The 20581-nt window shown below is 43.8% G+C and overlaps 1 protein-coding gene across 1 annotated transcript in view; it reads right to left on the bottom strand.

The window, feature by feature from the left end:
- The window catches only part of maoa (monoamine oxidase a), a 68756-nt gene extending 48686 nt beyond the window's left edge, over positions 1 to 20070 (bottom strand). The window contains exon 1 of the mRNA XM_088352232.1: positions 19970 to 20070. Coding sequence (XP_088208358.1) covers positions 19970 to 20024 — 55 coding nt within the window. The 5' untranslated portion in view covers positions 20025 to 20070. The remainder of the gene's footprint in view (positions 1 to 19969) is intronic.
- Between the last annotated feature and the right edge of the window lie 511 nt (positions 20071 to 20581).

The following is a 20581-nucleotide window of genomic DNA, read 5'->3' as shown; positions in this document are numbered from 1 at the left end:
AATTCACCTGAAATGCATGTTTTTGGAATGTGGGAGGAAACCGGAGTGCCCGGAGAAAACCCACGCAAGCACGGGGAGAACATACAATCTCCGCACAGAAAGTCTGGAGCTGGATTTGAACCCACGACAGGTTTGAATGACATGAACTGTGCCGCACAAGCGCTAACCACTGCGCCGCCGTGCTGAATTAATTCCCACAGGCTTGATAATTACCAATGAGCAGCGCCATACCCTTTATAGCAGGGGTGTCAAACTCATTTGAACTCGGGGGCCACACGATACAACAAACATTCTGTCGGGGGCCGGACGAGTAGATTTAAGAGAAGGAAAAAGAGAAATAAAGAAATAAGAGAAAGAGGGAGGGAAAAGGTGAGAGGGCGGGACAAAGAAAGAAAAAGAGAGAGGGAGAGAGCGTGAGAAACAAAAGAGATAAAAAGTCGTGAGAGGGGGAAAAGAAAGGGAGAGGAGTAAAGAAATCCAAAGAGAAATAGACAGAAGGAAAGAAAAGAGAAAAGAAAGCGTGAAGGGTAGGAAGAGAGAAAGACAAAAGAGAGAATAGGAAAAAAGGATGTTAGAACAAAGGAGGTTAAAAGACACAGGGAGTGAAAGAGACAGAGTGGGAGAAAAGGGTGGAAGAGAGAGAGAGACAGAGAGAAACAAAAAAGATAAAAAGTCGTGAGAGAGGGGGAAAAGAAAGGGAGAGGAAGAAAGAAATCCTAAGAGAAATAGAAAGACAGAAGGAGAGAAAAGAGAAAAGAAAGCGCAAAGGGTAGGAAGAGAGAAAGAGAAAAGAGAGAATAGGAAAAAAGGACGTTAGAGCAAAAGAAGTTAAAAAGACACAGAGAGAGAAAGAGACAAAGAGCAACAAAGGAAGAGAAAAAGAGAGACAAGGAGAGTACAGTGTCTTTGGCAACATCAAGTTGACATATTTCAACCTGCAGCTTGTTTTTCTCTTGCGCTTCTCTGAGTGTTGTCTCGCGGGCCGGATTCAATCCCTTAGCGGTCCTGATCTGGCCCGCGGGTCGCCTGTTTGACACCTGTGCTTTATAGTATCCACCCATCCATTATCTGCATGGTTTATCCTCATTAGGGTTGCGGGGGTGCCCATCCCAGCTATCTTCGGGACACCCCGAACTGGTTGCCAGCCCGTCGCAGGGACACAGGGACAGACAACTCACTCGCTGATTCACACCCAGGGACAATTTGGACCGGCCAATTAACCTGACATGTTTTTGGAATGTGGGAGGAAACCGGAGTGCCTGTAGGAAACCCACGCAAGCACGAGGAGAACATGCAAACTCAACACAGAAGATTCGATCTCTTTATAATAGTTTTCTTTTAAAATTAAAACAATAAAAATGTATTTTTCACTTTTGGCACAAAGATACAATATAAGTTGTACGTTAGGCTATTTAATGAAATGAAATTGAAAATGTGTGTTAACGATGCCGTACTGAGTTCAAAGAGCCTTTATATTATTTAGTTAAACGGTCCGGGATGCGCAACACATTAGGAATCAAGGATGCGGGACGAGGGCGATGCGTTGTGTGGAGAGTGATTTCATGCTTGTCCCTGCGTTTATTGTGCAGCAGGAAAATGTCAGGACCAGAACGGAGACAGGACCCACTTGCGTTGCGTTTCTCACAAGTTTTATTGGAAGAAAGAAAAAGGGTTGCGGCCACCACCCGGTGATTGCTGGACGCGGGAAGCAGGCCGCTCGGATACTCGGATTGTGCTCCGAACGCGGATCTTCCGTGGCGAGCGATGGCGGTTTCGGGAACGGAAAAACGGGTCAGTAGCCGGGACAGGAGAGCAAAAACGTGGTCAGAGTCATAAGCGAGTTGTGAGCCAGAAAAGGAGAGAAGACGTGGTCGGGGACAAAAAGAGGTTGAAAGCCGGGACGGGAGAGTAGACGTGGTCAGGATCAAAAACGGGTCGAAGAAGGGGTACAGACGGCAGCAAAAAACGGGACAAGTGGGAGTCAGGGTCGAAAAAGGGTTGCCTAGTGTTATCTGAGGATCGCAGATGGACAGACACCAGGTTCAAATAGAGACAGGGAGCCAATCAGAACCCACGGTTAGTGGCGCCAAATGAGCGGGCACAGCTGAGTCACATCAGTAATCATGACAGAAAATGGTGAAAGTAAGAAAAGGCTTGTTTATTTGAGCGCATTCAAGAGATGCTTGTACTTGCACAGGTCACATAAGACTGCAATAGTGATTCAAGCCGTAAGATGACATCAACGAGTAGAAAAGTTCCCAATTCTGTCATGTCCAGAACAAAGGGTAGACCCAATCGCGTAACGTTTCTCATAAGTTTATTGAGACAAAGAGGAAAGGCAGCGCCCGTGATCATGTGCTCGCTGGATGCGGGAAGCAAGCCGCTCACAGAATAGGAACGTGTTTATATAGCGCTTTTCAAGTCAATGAAGAACTCCCAGAGTGCTTTACAATGTGCTTCACACTTACCCATTCACACACACACTCACACACCAATAGCGGCCATGCAGCCATGCAAGGCGCCGACCTGCTTATTGGGGCCATTAGGGGTTCAGTGTCTTACCCAAGGACACTTCGCCATGTAACATGGAGGAGCCGGGATTCGAACCTGCGATCTCTTGATCCCAAGACGAGCGCTCTACCTCCTGAGCAAAAGCCGCCAAGTGGATCTTCCGTAGCGGGAGATGGCGGTGTCAAGAATGTGAAAACAGGTCGATAGCCGGGACAGGAGAGCCAAAACGTTGCCGGTATCAAAAAACGGGTTGTAAGCCGAGATAGGAGAGCGAAACGTGGTCGGGGTCAAAAAATAGGTCCTAGCCGGAGACAAACGGGGAAATCAGGAACGGACGGGTGGAAAACGGGTGCAAAACGCGGGACCAATTGGGGGAAATTGGGTCCAAATTTCAATGTGTGATTGATGCGTGACATAATGATAATAAACTCAAGTCAGTATTTATCTTTACAATATTTAGCCAGGCCTCCGTCTGAATGGACTTTGATCTTTCGTGCTCTCAGTGTTCATTTGAGCTGTGAAAAGTGATGGGTCCCGGGGACAGGCTTTTACTCAGAACGGGCAAGTACAGGTTTCCTCAAGTCAAACAGAACAGAATAATGCAAAGTAATGCAATGAACCTGCAACCGGCAATCCCCAAAACCCGCCCTTAAGAAGCACACACGCTAATTAGAAAATCTGCTACAGCCGGTGCCAAGGGGGCGGGGCCACGGCGACCATGCTGGACATGACATTAAGTAGTTTAATAGTAATAATAATAATTTCCTTTGTATTGTCATTCTTTGTAACAATGTACACAGAACGAAATGTCGATACACCTGACCCGTTGTAGCGAGCCGATGCAGCCGCAGCCAACAGAGGGCGCCGCCATTTTACCAATGTTATAAGTCTTAGGTATGACTCGGCAATATGTTATATTGTACATGTGTTTCCTTATATCATATATATTGTTCATGAACATTTTGTTGTGAGACACTGAGTTGCTCGACGTGAATGAGGTTTATTATTAAAAAAAATTCAAAAATGAAGTCGCTTGGACGTTCACTGTAGAAGGAAAAAATACATGCAAATAGAATGAAGTAGAATAATACATTTTCGTATTCAAAATATGAATTCATTTTCTGCATTCAATTATTGTTGGTAATATACTGATTAAAGGGATAACCACAATCCTGTCTTTTTTCATTTTCTCCTTTTATACTTCCTTTTTTTCTTAACTTCTTTATACAACATCATCATTCAAGGAAGTGAGCCGTTTGAGAGCCGGCTCTCAAACAAAAGAGTTGAGCCGAAAAAGCCGGTTCTCTAAAAAGAGACGGACTCCCTTTCACTACACAACTACAACGGAATGATGCATGATGGCACAATAGCGTCAAACCGTTTGCAACGAAAAAAAACAATACCGAGATAGAGGCTACCGCGGCGAACTCGTTTGACTTGATTGATTTGTCCTTTGGTGATTGTCGGAATATACCGGATGGTACCCATGATTGCCAAATATTCTTTTTTCCGAACAGATTTTCTCGTACGTCGTACCCGTCTTAAAATGCATAATACACGTACTTTGTACAGCAATAACCTACCTGTTGACAGGTATGCATCAAAGCAAGTGAGCCGTTTGAGAGCCGGCTCTCTTGAATGAGTTGAGCCGAAAAAGCCGGTTCTCTAAAAAGGGACGGACTTCCTTTCACTACACAACTACCACGGAATGATGCATGATGGGAAATTCCCGGGCGGCAGACGCATGCTCACAGTAGCATCAAACCGCTCGCTTCGTTTGCAACGAAAAAAAAACAATACCGAGATAGAGGCTACCGCGGCGAACTCGTATGACTTGATTGATTTGCCGTTTGGTGATCGTCGGTGTATACCGTTGGAGAGCCGGCTCTTTAATGAGTTGAGCCTAAAAAGAGACGGACTTTCACTACACGACTCGAACTGGAGATCGGCGTGAGGACGAGAACTAGAACCGCGAGACCAAAACAACAATGGCGGATCTGCCAGGCAAAAAAGTTTGGAGTGCGGTAAATCTTTGTTAAAAAATGATAATGACAATTTGGTGTCCAAAAAGTTGCGTCCCGGGGACGCACGTTGATTTGACACGATGCGTCCCCAGCAAAAATAATGCGTTAAGGACGCAGGGACGCGGGCAAACGAGAATATAGCACTGTTCACAAATCCTACAACTCAGGTGGGATCAAGAGATCGCAGTTCGAATCCCGGCTCCTCCGTGTTACATGTCGAAGTGTCCTTGGGTAAGACACTGAACTCCTAATACCCCTAATAAGCAGGTAAGCGTCTTACATGGCTGCAATACAAGGTGAGAGCAAGAGATCATGAGGAAAAAAAGAGAAATAGTGAGAGAGAGGGAGACAAAGAGAAAGAAAGAAATCCAAAGAGAAATCGAAAATAGAAAGAGAGAAAGAAAGAAGGAGACAAAAGAAGAGAAGAGGAACAGAGAATGGGAGAAAGAGAAAAGGGAAAGTGAGTGAGAGAAAGAGCAAAGAGAGAAAAAGAAAAAAGGAAGAGAGAGCAAAAGAAGGTAAAAAGAAACAGAGAAAGAGACAAAGAGGTACAAAGGAAGAGAAGAAGAGACCGAGAGTGAGAGAAAAAGGGAGGGGAAAGGGAGAGAGACACATAAAGAGAGAGAGAAAAAGAGAGAGGGTGGGTCAAAAAAGAAAGGGAGAAAGAGAGAGAGAAAAGAGAGAGAGAATGTGAGAAACTAAAGAGATAAAAAGAGATAGTGAGAGAGGGAGAAAGCGAGAGAAAGAAAGAAATCCAGAGAGAAATAGAAAGAGAAAAGGAGAAGGAAACAAGAAAGGGAGAGAAAGAGAGAAGGGGAAAGCAAAAGAGTGAGAGGGAAAGAGAAAAGGAAGAGAGAGCAAAATAAGGTAAAAAGACACAGGGAGAGAAAAAGAGAGACAGCGAGAGTGAAAGAGAGGGATAGAGAGTGCAAGAAAAAGGGAGGAAGAGAGAGAGAGAGAGAGAGAAATAAAGTACAGTGTCTTTGTTTGAGGCACCTGGCTTTGGCAACATCAAGTGGACATATTTCAACCTGCAGCTTGTTTTTCTCTTGCGCTTCTCTGAGTGTTGTCTCGCGGGACAAAGAAAGAGGGCGGGACAAAGAAAGAAAAAGAGAGAGAGGGGGAAACAAAAGAGATAAAAAGTGGGGAAAAGAAAGGGAGAGGAAGGAAGAAATCCAAAGAGAAATAGAAAGACAGAAGGGGAGAAAAGAGAAAAGCGCGAAGGGTAGGAAGAGAGAAAGAGAAAAGAGAGAAGAGGAAAAAAGGAAGTTAGAGCAAAAGAGGTTAAAAGACACAGAGAGAGAAAGAGAAAAAGAGCAACAAAGGAAGAGAAAAAGAGAGACACAGAGAGTGAAAGAGACAGAGACAGAGTGGGAGAAAAGGGGTGGAAAAGAAAGAAAGAAAGAAAGAAAGAAAGAAAGAAAGAGAGAGAGAGAGAGAGAGAGATACAAGTACAGCGTCTTCTGTTCGAGGCACCTGGCTTTAGCAACATCAAGTGGACATATTTCAACCTTGTTTTTCTCTTGCGCTTCTCTGAGCGTTGTCTCGCGGGCCTGATTCGGCCCGCGGGCCGCCCGCTTGACACCCCCTGCTTTAGAGAAAGCATTAGCCGCGTGCTCAGAAGCCTCGGAAAATCCGCGAGGCTATTATAGTGATGCTATTACCTGTGCCAGTCTGGGAAAGGTCATTGTCTGTCTTTGAGAACAAAGAGCATCTGTGCAGAGCTTGTTTATGCCTGCAGCCATCCAGAAAAATAGCCTTCTCTTTGATAAGAAAGCTCATTTAGATTGAGTACAAAGCTTAGTATTCTCAAATTAGGTTTAAACAAACTCGGCTTCTAGTCGAAGACGAGAATACACAAATGATAAAAGCTTTTATCTTCTAGATCACGGGTGTCAAACAGGCGGCCCGCGGGCCAGATCAGGCCCACTAAGGGATTGAATCCGGCCCGCGAGACCACACTCAGAGAAGCGCAAGAGAAAAACAAGCGGCAGGTTGAAATATGTCCACTTGATGTTGTCTCTTTCTCTCTCTCTTTTCCACCCCTTTTCTCCCACTCTCTGTCTCTGTGTCTTTCACTCTCTGTGTCTCTCTTTTTCTCTTCCTTTGTTGCTCTTTGTCTCTTTTCTCTCTCTGTGTCTTTTCAACTTCTTTTGCTCTAACTTCCTTTTTTTCCTTTTCTCTCTTTTCTCTTTCTCTCTTCCTACCCTTTGCGCTTTTTTTTCTCTTAAGATTTCTTTCTTCCTCTCCCTTTCTTTCCCCCCTCTCTCACGACTTCTCTTTTCTCTCTTTCTTTGTCCCGCCCTCCTTTTCCCTCCCTCTTTCTCTTATTTCTTTATCTCTGTCACGAGGACCGGACCAGAACGGAGGCAGGAAGGGAGAACTCATCTGCGTTGACGATCAAAACTTTCATTAAGGAAAATAAAAGTCGTCCAAATCTCCGGGACAAAACAGAACAAAAACAGGCTTTTACTCAAAACGTGAAAACACAGGTTTCCTCCGACTCGAACAAAACAGGACAGAGCAAAACAGAACGGGAAATGCAGACAAAAAATGCAATGAGCCAGCACCCGTAAAACCCAAAACCCACCCTTAAGTAACAGACGCGCAAATTAGCTGATTTACTACAGCCGGTGCCCAGGGGGCGGGGCCAGCCGGTCGCCACGGCGACCATACTGGACACGACAATCTCTCTTTTTCTTTCTCTTGAATCTACTAGTCCGGCCCCCGACAGAATGTTTGTTCTATCGTGTGGCCCCCGAGTTAAAATGAATTTGACACCCCTGTTCTAGATTGTCTGGGTAATTTTGGGAGAAAATGAAAAAAAAAAATCTGTGTGTGGAGCTAGTTTTGGATATTGGCAAAGAACTGGCAGCAGTTAGCAATATTCAGGAACCTTTTTTTCATGAGAATTTGGTTTCTTTGGTTTCTCAAAGTGGGCGCACGGCAGTTCATGGGGCGGCAGTAGCTCAGGAGGTAGAGCGCTCGTCTTGGGATCGAGGGATCCCAGTTCGAATCCCGGCTCGTCCGTGTTACATGTCGAAGTGTCCTTGGGTAAGACACTGAACCCCTAATACCCCCAATAAGCTGGTTATTGACTTACATGGCTGCAAGGCCGCTATTGGGAAATGTGGAGTACATTGTAAAGCGCTTTGGGAAGTCATTGACTTGAAAAGCGCTATAGAAATGCAGATCTTTTCATTTCATTTCATGAAGTCATGGGTTAAAATCCCATTACCCGTTATAATACTTTACTAGAATGGTTGGAAAAATGGATTGGTCACTCGGGAACCGTCCTCTTATGATTCAGATCCTACCTCTCCGATAGGACGCACTGTGTAGAATAGGGTGAAATGACATCTGAGCAGTGTTCCCTCTAAGCTCCGCACGTGCGCAATTGCGCACTGCTCGCACAGTCTCGGCGCACAAGAAAATCGAGCCAGCGCACAAAAATCAGGGCTCAAAATTACTATTTAAGAAGCGACTAAGTCAAAGTTACAGTGCATGAAGGTCAAAATACACGGGTTCCCCCGACGTTGTGTCCTAAATGCGGTATTTTAAAGTCGAGTCGAAGTAGAACGAAGTTGAGTAAAGTTAGTAGAGTTTGTCGACAACCGGCTTCTTCGGCTCGGCTCACTAAAAGGAACCGGCTCTTTCGGGTCCTAAACGGCTCTTTGGGTTGTTTTTACTTCTTTCATCCCAACATGACCAAATAGTATGTAAAATGATGCACAAAATGACTTAGAGGAAGGGGGGGAATAGAACAAAAAAGAAAAAAAATACCAAAATGAAAAAGTAGGGAAAAGCTGAGAAAAAAAGAAACAAAAGGAAGAGAAAAAAAGAAGGAACATTTTGGAAAAAAAGCCAGAAAAAAAAGAAAAAAAAATGTAGTAAAAAAGTAAATAGAGAACAAAAGGAAAAAAGTAACAGCTCGGAAAAAATAAACACAATGATTATTTTTTTTTAAAGAATTAAAAAAAAGTAGAAAAAAAATACTGAAAAAATAAGAAAAAGTTTGTGTTGCATTCAAATAATTCCCAATTATACAAAGTTAATCTTGTTGCCAACATTGTACTTCCACTAAAATGTGATTAAATACAGTTCTGTATCGTGAAACCGACTAGATAAGACCCCAAAAATGTGAGTATTATGCGACAAAATACATCAGGAAATAAAAAGAAATAGATATCTTGTGAAAGAATTGTAAGAACAAACGACGTTTGTGGGCCGTACAACCTATGCAATAGTCAATTCATTCAAAAGAGAAAAATCATTTTGCATTGCCGGAAACTCAGCAAAATGTAACTTGATGTCAAGTTTTGGACATGTTTGATCATGAATTATCTTGCCACACTTGGGATTATGGTGGCTCACTGTTGTTTCAAGCGCTGCTCACCGACTTTGTGTGAACGCTCCGACCCCTGGAAAATTAGAGGGAACATTGCATCTGAGCCCTTTAGTGTTACCCGTGGTGTTCCGCAGGGTTCAGTACTTGGCCCCCTTCCTTTCAGCATTTACATGCTCCCATTATGTGATATTACTAATGAAGCCTGCCTCACTGAGATAGAAGAATGGATGTCACCCAACTTCTTGCGCCTCAACCCTGAAAAGACCGAAACGCTAGTGATTGGTCCATCTAAATGCCGTGACTTGAACATTGGCTCTGAACATTGACAAACGTAATATCATCCAGAGTGACTCAGTGAAAAATTTAGGTGTCATATTTGACCCCGATTTGTCCTTTCAAACACACGTTAAGAATGTTACTAGAACAGATATCTTCCATCTTGCCAACGTTGCTAAAATTCACCCTATGCTGTCTCAGTCGGATGCGGAGATTATAATTCATGCGTCTCGATTCCTGTAATGCCCTACTCTCCGGTCTCCCGAAGTCCAAAATTAAGAGCCTTCAGCTGGCACAAAATGCTGCAGCGAGGCTTTTAACTAAGACGAGAAAGTTTAATCACATGACCCCAATTTTAGCTAACCGTGTTAGCTTAGGATGTGATTTGAAGGTTCTGTTGGTAGTATACAAAATCACGCATGGACTTGCTCCCTCATATCTTTCAGATTTAATTCCCCCCTAAGTTTCGGTCCAGAGCCTTCACTCTGAAAACGCTGGTCTACTCGTGATCCCAAGAGCCAAGAAGAGATCTGCAGGTTCGAGAGCGTTCTCCATTCGGGCCCCGGTGCTGTGGAAGGCTCTTCCCCCTGAGATTCGATCTGGAAATGTTTAAATCTAAGCTTAAAACACAATTCTATTCTCTAGCAGATAAATAACCTATATTTTATGTTGATAATGTGTATTATTTGCCCTCATGTAGGTTTTGGATCAGGGGATGGTGTCATAATAGTCTGTAGTTTGCAATAGTATTTGATCTGTGCAGCCCTTTGAGACTCTTTGTGATTGTGATTGGGACAGTAAAGCATTTCAATTCAATTCAAAATCCGCAAAGCACTGAACCAGTGATTAGCGAAGTGTGACGTAGCAGCTTGTCTCTGTTTCCCACCCAATATGATAACTAGTTGGCGGTGTCGGGAGCGGAAAAAACAGGTCAGTAGCCGGGACAGGAGAGAAAAAAAAACGTGGTCAAGATCCGCAACGAGTCGAGAGCCAGGAGAGGAGAGTAGACGTGGTCAAGATCAAGAAACGTGTCGAAGCCGGGAAACAGACGGGAGCCAAAAGAGGAGTGAGTCAGGGTCGAATAGCTTGCCTAGCTTAAACTGAGGTTTGCAGACGGACTGACAACAGGTGACAGAAAGGAGTGGGTTTAGATAATGACAGGGAGCCAATCAGAATCTGAGGCAGTATGTCCCAAATTCAGTGCTCATCAAAAGTTAGAACTGCTTTAGGAACTGTCTTTTTGAAAGAAATCCATCCATCCATCCATCCATTATCTTCCGCTTATCCGGGGTCGTGTCGTGGGGGCAGCAGCCTTAACAGGAGAGCCCAGAACTCCCTATCCCCAGCCACCTCGTCCAGCTCATCCGACGGGACCCCGAGGCGTTCCCAAGCCAGCCGAGAGACATAGTCTCTCCAGCGTGTCCTGGGTCGCCCTCGGGTCCTCCTGCCGGCGGGACATGCCCGGAACACCTACCGAGGGAGGCGTCCAGGAGGCATCCTTATCAGATGCCCGAGCCACCTCAACTGGCTCCTCTCGATGCGGAGGAGCAGTGGCTCTACAGAGTCCCTCCCGGATGACTGAGCTTCTCACCTTATCTCTAAGGGAGAACCCAGACACCCTGCGGAGGAAACTCATTTCAGCCACTTGTATCCGGGATGGTGTTCTTTCGGTCATGACCCAAAGTTCATGACCATAGGTCGTAGGAACGTAGATCCACCAGTAGATCAAGAGCTTTGCCTTTCGGCTCAGCTCCCTCTTCACCACGACGGACCGGTACAGGGTCCGAATGACGGCAGACGCTGCACCGACCCGTCTGTGGATCTCCTGTAACGTTGGTCCTCAATTTCCCTCGCCCGGACACGGGTTACCGGGGCCCCCTTCTGGAGCCAGACCTGGAGGTGGGGTCCGCTGGCGAGCGCCTGGTGGCCGGACCTTTACCCACTGGGTAGCAGCCGGACCTTTACGAGCTGGGTAGCGACCAAGGGAGGGGTCCCCGGCTACAGCAACTGGCTTTGAAAGAAATGTGTGTCCTTATTCTTGTCAGACAACAGACATAAACAATCGACTCAAAGCTAAGTTACAAGCGAGCCTCTTCAATCACGATACCGACAGGCTCGGTATTGATCCACAATTACAGCTTCCCTCCGGTCTGATATCCTTGAACGAGAATGTTGGCCCCCAGTGACTTGTGAGCATTTGAGCACAATGAAGGTGAGAAACTCTAATGCACAGGTGTCAAACAGGCGGCCCGCGGGCCAGATCAGGCCCGCTAAGGGATTGAATCTGGCCCGCGAGACAACACTCAGAGAAGCGCAAGAGAAGAACAAGCTGCAGGTTGAAATATGTCAACTTGATGTTGCCAAAAAAAGGTGCCTCGGACAAAACACTGTGCTTGTATTTATTTCTCTTTCTATCTCTCTCTTTCTTTTCCACCCCTTTTCTTCCACTCTGTCTCTTTCACTCTCTGTGTCTCTCTTTTTCTCTTCCTTTGTTGCTCTTTGTTCTTTCTCTGTGTCTTTTAACCTCTTTTGCTCCCACTTCCTTTTTTCCTTTTCTCTCTTCCTGCCCTTGGCGCTTTCTTTTCTCTTTTCTCTCCTTCTGTCTTTCTATTTCTCTTTGGATTCCTTTCTTCCTCTCCCTTTGTTTTCCCCCTCGCTCATGACTTTTTATCTTTTGTTTCTCTCTCTCTCTTTCTCTTTCTTTCTCTCTCTCTCTCTCTCTCTCTTTCTCTTTCTCACTCTCTCTTTTCCACCCCTTTTCTCCCATTCTGTCTCTGTCTCTTTCTCTCTGTGTATTTCAACTTATTTTGCTCCAACTTCCTTTTTTCCTTTTCTCTCTTTTCTCTTTCTCTCTTTCTACCCTTCGCGCTTTCTTTTCTCTTTTCTCTCCTTCTGTCTTTCTATTTCTCTTTGGATTTCTTTCTTCCTCTCCCTTTCTTTTCCCCCTCTCTCACGCCTTTTTATCTTTTGTTTCTCACGCTCTCTCCCTCTCTCCCTTTTTTCTTTCTTTGTCCCGTCCTCTCTCCTTTTCCCTCCCTCTTTCTCTTATTTCTTGATCTCTCTTTTTCTTTCTCTTTAATCTACTCGTCCGGCCCCCGGCAGAATGTTTTTCAATGGTGTGGCCCCCGAGTTCAAATGAGTTTGACACCCCTGATTTAGACGGAGACATTTAGGTCAGTGTCGGTTCAAATGTCGTCAAGCGCTCACACAAACGCTTGAGAAGCAATCAAATCCAATAAGGCTGGCTTCAACCTCTTCGTGTCTCACCATTAGACGGACCTTCGTAACCGCATCGTTTGTTTACTCGCATAAAAACCCTGGCAGTTGCACGAGCGTTCCCGTTTGTGCTGGACATGGAATTGTCCTTTTTGCCGCTTGAGACAACCGCAGATGGACAGCAGCGCCTTGTGACAACCACTTATCACACTGTGAAGGCCAGGGATAGAATAGAATAGAATAGAATAAAATAGAATATACCTTTATTGTCATTGTTACAAAATGGGTTTACATATGGTGACAACGGAATTGGGCATGACACTCCAGTTTCACACATTCACAGTGAGGTAAAGAAACCAAGAAGATAAGGAACAGAGAACATAAGGTTATAAAACAAGGAGGATAAGGTTATACTTATATATATTATCTCATTAGCTGTACCGCTTATCCTCAGTAGGGTCGCGGGGGTGGTGGAGCCCATCCCAGCAATCATCGGGCAGTGGGCAGGGGACACCCTGAACTGGTTGCCAGACCATCACAGGGCACACAGGGACAGACAACTCGCTTGCTCATTCACACCTAGGGACAATTTGGACCGGCCAATTCACCTGAAATGCATGTTTTTGGAATGTGGGAGGAAACCGGAGTGCCCGGAGGAAACCCACGCAAGCACGGGGAGAACATACAAACTCCGCAGAGTAAGTCTGGTAGCTGGATTTGAACCCACACAGGAGGTTCCCAAGAGCTTAGAACTGTGCCGCACACGCGCTAACCACTGCGCCGCCGTAGTGCCCTCCATCCATTATCTGCACCGCTTATCCTCAGCAGGGTCGCGGGGGTGCTGGAGCCCATCCCAGCAATCATCGGGCAGTGGTCAGGGGACACCCTGAATGGGTTGCCAGCCAATCGCAGGGCACACAGGGACAGACAACTCGCTCGCTCATTCACACCTAGGGACAATTTGGACCGGCCAATCCACCCGAAATGCATGTCTTTGGAATGTGGGAGGAAACCGGAGTGCCCGGAGGAAACCCACGCCAGCATGGGGAGAACATACAAACAGTAAGTCCGGTAGAGAGAGGGAGAGAGAGTGTTTTTTTGCCAGAAGAGGGAAATCAAATAAATCGGGAGTAAAAATGTGTGTAAAAATTGTTTCGGGGGGGATTGGGCTACGCGCTTGGGTCCTCCGTCTGTTCTGGTTCTGACACAAACCTCGGCTGGAGGTAAACAAGAAACCTTGAGAAGGGGTAGGATAGTTTTGTTTTTTTTGCAATGCGAAAAAAAACTAAATGAAGTGAAAGTACGTTTATGACACTGAAGGGGTTCAAAATGGTCACTGCCAAACAGGGTTGGGTAGGGTTACTTTAACTTGATTACTTTCAATTACTTTTTGGATTACTCCAAAACCAAATATGCTAATAATAAGACAAAAGAAACGAAATATGAATAAAATGACTCAATTTTGTGCAGGCTTGGGGAGTAACAGAATACATGGAACGGCAAAAATGATGTTGGCAAGCTGTTTGGATTGTTTTTCATTTGGTTTCTGTCGCATTTTATGTTTGTTTTGCCGGAGATCAAAGAGATCAAAGCCAGGGAGAAAGCTTACCACGTGTTGTGAGTCATCATTTTATTCATATTTTGTTTCTTTTGTCTTTTATGAGCATATTTGGTATTGGAGTCATCCAAAAGTCATTGAAAGTAATCCAGTTAAAGTAACCCTACCCAACCCTGGTTTTGCCGGAGATCAAAGAGATCAAAGCCAGGAGAGAAAGCTTACCACGTGTTGTGAGTCATCATTGTATTCATATTTAGTTTCTTTTGTCTTTTATGAGCATATTTGCTATTGGAGTCATCCAAAAGTCATTGAAAGTAATCCAGTTAAAGTAACCCTACCCAACCCTGGTTTTGCCGGAGATCAAAGAGATCAAAGCCAGGAGAGAAAGCTGACCACGTCTTGTGAGTCATCATTTTTTTCATATTTAAATTCTTTTGTCTTTTATTAGAATATTTGGTATTGGAGTAATCCAAAAGTCATTGAAAGTAATCCAGTTAAAGTAACCCTACCCAACCTTGGTTTTGCCGGAGATCAAAGCCAGGAGAGAAAGCTTACCATGTGTTGTGAGTCATTATTTTATTCATATTTCGTTTCTTTTGTCTTTTATTAGCATATTTGGTATTGGAGTAATCCAAAAGTACCGTATTTTCCGCCTTATAGGGCGCACTGGGTTATAGGGCGCACCCCCAAAAAATAGTTTTTGGTCCTATATTTGACATACATAAGGCGCACCGGATTATAAAGCGCTACAATGGGAACGTGGACAAAACAGTCAGATAGTTCAGTCCGACTTATTACCCCCTTAACATTCCCAAAGCTTGCAAAGAAGCAAATACGTGTCGTAGACACGTGCGAATGCGGTGTCCGTACGATGTCACTTGAATGCGTCATTTCAAATATCATTCGGAAGGTTAAAGTCTTGGGATTCAAGAAACGCCAACCATTCCTTAGTTTCTATTTTCGCTCGCAACTTTACTGTGCATATGACAATAAACACTTGGAATTGAGTTTAATTTAAAAATAGACACTCCATTCCATCCATTATCTGCACCGCTTATCACAGAAACATCGAGTTCAGTCTGAAACAAGATACAGGGAAAATATATAGCCGGAGTAGCTCACCGAAGTTGTTGTGTTCAATAATAATGTGCAGCCATGGTCCTCTTATATCCGTGAGTGTAGTAAATCCAAGAGAATAAAATATTTACAAATACAGAATAGTAAAAAATGTTTTCTCTATGCCGTCAACCATGTGCTATACACATTCATCTTTTTCGGCCAATTGCAGGCTTTGTTTTGCCGTTTAAACCAATGCCAGCCTGTAAATGATAAAAAGGATCCGCCCCTTGACCTCCGAATAACTTTAGCCAATAGTGATCGATTCAAATGATGATTGACACATTGGTTAGCCAATGAAACGCCGGTAAATTAATCCCAGCATACACCACGGACTACTCATTCGGGGGAAAATCGAGTCGGCGGCTGCAAGTTAGTTGGAAGACTTTACGATTTAATATTGATCCATAAATAAGGCGCACTGTATTATAAGGCGCATGGTCAGCTTTTGAAAAAATGAAGACTTTTAGGTGCGCCTTATAGTGCGGAAAATACAGTAATAGAAAGTAACCCTACCCAACCCTGAGCGTAATACAGGATCTGTATTGTCTCCGGATTGAATTCCGAATCTTGAAGACACAAAGAGGTGCACATCAATAGTTTGGAGGTGAGAGCACCAAAAGCAAACGGGGACAATCAAAGTGTCGATCAATAGCCTCCAGCTGCACCAAACAATGTTCATACTAAGTGAATATATTGAGCAGACTGTTGATTTACCATCCTGTCATTTAAAATAATTGCCCGCAGAATCACTAAATAGCCAGCATGACTCCAACGGCGTGCTGCTTAGTATCAAAACAGATAGCAAACAGTCAATACCAGAGCAAAATTGGTAAGCTATTTCTTCCTACTCTAACAATATGGCTGTTTTTTTAGAATATACCTTTATTGTCATTGTTACAAAATGGGTTGAATATATACAACGAAATTGGATGTGGCACTCCAGGTCCACATTTTACAGTGAGGATAAAGAAAACAAAGAGATAAAGGAACAAAGAAGATGTTTGTACTGTCCTTGATTGCATAGGCTTTGTTTTCCTCCGGAAGGAGGTGTATGAGGGGGTGAGGGACAGACAGAGATGGCCGGATCCAACTAGATCTTACTGTACACACGGTCCAGTGTTTTTTTTCCTAATTGCTCAGTCCACATATTAAATGAATTTGGGAAGTACAGTCCTTAAGCATGCCCGATTAAAGTCGCCGGCGACGATAAAAGCTTTGTCGGGGTGTGCGAGCTGCTGTTTATTGATAGCAGCAGGCAAGAGATTTAGCGCTATGCCAACGTTAGCATCCGGTGGAACGTAAACAGCAACGGCAATGACCACAGTTAGCTCTCTTGTGTAAATAAAGTATACGATACAATGTAAAAACGTTAACCAGTACGAACATAAAATACTTCTTGCCACTTTAAAAGATGCAGAAACAATAACTAAAACCAAGAAACGATATTTTGTCATATCAATTACTATGTTTCATTTGCATTGACTTCATTTTGTCATGATTACTGATGCGAGGCACCTGTGCCTGCCCCCCTTGACGGCAACTGCCTCGGACTCTGATTGGCTCCCTGTCATTATTTAAACCCACTCCTTTCTGTCACCTGTTGTCAGTCCGTCTGCAAACCTCAGTTTACGCTAGGCAAGCTATTCGACCCTGACTCACTCCTGTTTTGGCTCCCGTCTGTTTCCTGGCTTCGACACGTTTCTTGATCTTGACCACGTCTACTCTCCTCTCCTGGCTCTCGACTCGTTGCGGATCTTGACCACGTTCTTTTTGCTCTCCTGTCCCGGCTACTGACCTGTTTTTTCCGCTCCCGACACCGCCATCGCTCGCCACGGAAGTGCCACTTCTGCGTTCAGAGCGACCTGCTCCCTGCGACCACCGTATCGTGTGTGCAATCCTTTCCCTTCTTCCCAATAAAACTGAGAGAAACGTACGCAAGTGGGTCCTGTTTCTGTTCTGGTCCTGACACATTTCCAAAATATTGTGCAAATGGGGGGTATTTTAGTTGACTTTGTAACAGTTATTCATGCAATATTCATTTTTCCTGGTTTTAATTGCAATATTCCGGTTGTGTATAGTTTTTTATGCATGTGAATACTTTATAATAGAGGGGAATACTTTATATTTTTTCGTCTTTATATAGTATATCTGCCAACTGCACTGCAAAATTAATTTTGTTGGAGCAATACAATGATAATAAAGAACTCGTCAGGCTTCGCTCTCATCTCACGTACGACATACTTTTTTCCGTACAAAGTACGTTTTTTATGCATTTTAAGACGAGTACGACGTACAAGGAAATCTGTACGGAAAAACGTAAATTTGGCAATGATGGTTACCATCCGGTATACACCGACGATCACCAAACGGCAATCAATCGAGTCAAAGGAGTTCGCCGCGGTAGCCTCTATCTCTGTATCGTTTTTTTCGTTGCAAACGAAGCGAGCGGTTTGAGGATACTTTGCACATGCGTCTGCCGCCTGGGGATTTCCCATCATGCATCATTCCGATGAACAAAGCGAAAGGAGAGCAGTAGGCCTACATTACAACATAGTTATGAATTTTCTTTAGATACAATCATCGAGTCGCAATGGCCGAACCTGAAATAAAACGCCGTAAGTCATTCTGATCTGAAAACAGGCGGGGTTGATTGAGTAAATTTGAAATACATGTGGTCTTAAAAACGTCGGATTTCATGTGGTAGTTGTGTAGTGAAAGGAAGTCCGTCTCTTTTCAGAGAACCGGCTTTTTCGGCTCAACTCATTAAAGCGGCTCACTTGCTTTGATGCATTATATTATGAATAATGATGTTGTATAAAGAAGTTAAGAAAAAATGGAAGTATAAAATGAGAAAATGAAAAAAGACAGGTTTGTGGTTATCAGTGTTCTGGTTTGCCCGCGTCCCTGCGTCCTAGATGCATTATTTTTGCTGGGGACGCATCGTGTCAAATCGACGTGCGTCCCCGGGACGCATCGTTTTTGACACCAAATTGTCATTATCATTTTTTAACAAAGATTTACCGCACTCCAAACTTTTCGTCAGGCAGATCCGGCATTGTTGTTTTGGTCTCGCGGTTAGAGTTTTCGTCTGCACGGCCGTCTCTTTTTAGAGAACCGGCTTTTTCGGCTCAACTCATTCAAGAGAGCCGGCTCCCAAACGGCTCACTTGCTTTGACGCATTATATTACGATTGATGATGTTGTATAAAGAAGTAAAAAAGGAAGTATAAAAGGAGAAAATGAAAAAAAGACAGGTTTGTGGTCATCCCTTTAATCAGTATATTACAACAATAATTTAATTATGAAAAAGAATTCATAATTTGAATAAGAAAATGTATTATTCTACTTCATTCTATTTGCATGTATTTTTTCCTTCTACAGTGAACGTCCAAGCGACTTCATTTTTGAACTTTTTTTTATAATAAACCTCATTCATGTCGAGCAACTCAGTGTCTCACAACAAAATGTTAAATAACCAGGGTTGGGTAGGGTTACTTTAACTGGATTACTTTCAATGACTTTTGGATGACTCCAATACCAAATATGCTAATAAAAGACAAAAGAAACTAAATAGGAATAAAATGACTCCATTTTGTGCAGGCTTGGGGAGTAACGGAACACATGGAATGGCAAAAATGATGTTGGATTTATCCTCATTTTGTTTCTGTCGCATTTGATGTTGGTTTTGCCGGAGATCATAGAGATCAAAGCCAGGAGAGAAAGCTTACCACGTGTTGTGAGTCATCATTTTATTCCTATTTAATTTCTTTTGTCTTTTATGAGCATATTTGGTATTGGAGTAATCCAAAAGTCATTGAAAGTAATCCAGTTAAAGTAACCCTACCCAACCCTGGTTTTGCCGGAGATCAAAGCCAGGAGAGAAAGCTTACCACGTGTTGTGAGTCATCATTTTATTCATATTTACTTTCTTTTGTCTTTAATTAGCATATTTGGTATTGGAGTCATCCAATTGTCATTGAAAGTCATCCAGTTAAAGTAACCCTACCCTACCCTGGTTTTGCCGGAGATCAAAGAGATCAAAGCCAGGAGAGAAAGCTTACCACGTGTTGTGAGTCATCATTTGATTCCTATTTAGTTTCTTTTGTCTTTTATTAGCATATTTGGTATTGGAGTAATCCAAAAGTCATTGAAAGTAATCCAGTTAAAGTAACCCTACCCAACCCTGGTTTTGCCGGAGATCAAAGCCAGGAGAGAAAGCTTACCACGTGTTGTGAGTCATCATTTTATTCAGATTTAGTTTCTTTTGTCTTTTTTTTAGCATATTTGATATTGGAGTAATCCGTCATTGAAAGTAATCAAGTTAAAGTAACCCTACCCAACCCTGTAAATAACAATATATATGATATAACGAAACACATGTACAATATAACATGTTAAACTACATAAATAAACAAAAAATAGATTATTTTGTATTTTGTAAGGAAAAATACGACAGTTTGTAAGGGCATGGAGCCCTGGAGCTTGACAGGTATGCGTACAATGATGCTATCGCTTGCACCATGTTGCTATTTATTATTTATGTTAAAAAAAAAACCTTGCCAAGAATGTGTAATCCACCATGAAAGCAAAACAAGAGATAGCAAAGACAGAAAGACCCCACCATCCAATCCGCCCCTCTTGCTCTTATGTAACGCAAAAGTCTGCTTTTTGTGCCTGGATGATTAGCTCTTACTCAACAGGCGCCTTCCGACTGTTGCTTATCAACAAATCCTGCACAAAAAAACCCCAAAAATCAGATTAAATGTCCTCCTTTTCGGGGGAAAGTGGAATAGCGTGCGCTGCAAAACCTGCAACAGTTGTCACCTCCGCACTAGTATCGCCCTCGCGGAAAGATATCGACTTTGTAAGTAAACAATCCCCGTTTGTTTAAAACCTAACCGAGTGATACGTCCCTCACCTGATATCCCTCCGCCGACCACGATCACGTCGTAGGTGTTGCCGAGCGCCGTCATTGTGCTCAATGCTTCGCTCGTCTGCAGCTGCTGCGTTCAAGGCAACTCGGCAAAAAGCGCATCTGGATTATAAACAGACTTGGGAGTGGGCGGGGGCTGTAGCTTAGTAGGGCGGGGGGGGTTGTAGAGACTCCGCCCCCTTTGTATCGTTGCAAAGGAGTTTGACCCCCCCTCTCTCCTAAAAAAAAAAAGTGAAATGATATAACAAATACAAATATAATTAGTGTTCACGGTTTATAGCGCTTCTCAACCAGGGGACATTTAAGACCACAGGCGAAAACAGGCGGCCCGCGGGCCACATCAGGCCCGCTAAGGGATTGAATAAGGCCCGCGAGACAACACTCAGAGAAGCGCAAGAGAAAAACAAGCTGCAGGTTGAACTATGTCAACTTGATGTTGCCAAAGAAAGGTGCCTCGAACAAAGACACTGTACTAGTATTTCTTTCTCTCTCTCTCTCTCTCTCTCTCTCTCTCTCTCTCTCTCTCTCTCTCTCTCTCTCTCTCTCTCTCTCTCTCTCTCTCTCTCTCTCTCTCTCTCTTTTTACCTCCCTTTTTCT

Source organism: Urocampus carinirostris, chromosome 14, assembly GCF_059441175.1.
Source record: "Urocampus carinirostris isolate Australia breed hairy pipefish chromosome 14, RoL_Ucar_1.0, whole genome shotgun sequence".
Lineage (NCBI taxonomy): Eukaryota > Metazoa > Chordata > Actinopteri > Syngnathiformes > Syngnathidae > Urocampus > Urocampus carinirostris.
This window is presented reverse-complemented; position numbering and strand designations above follow the sequence as displayed.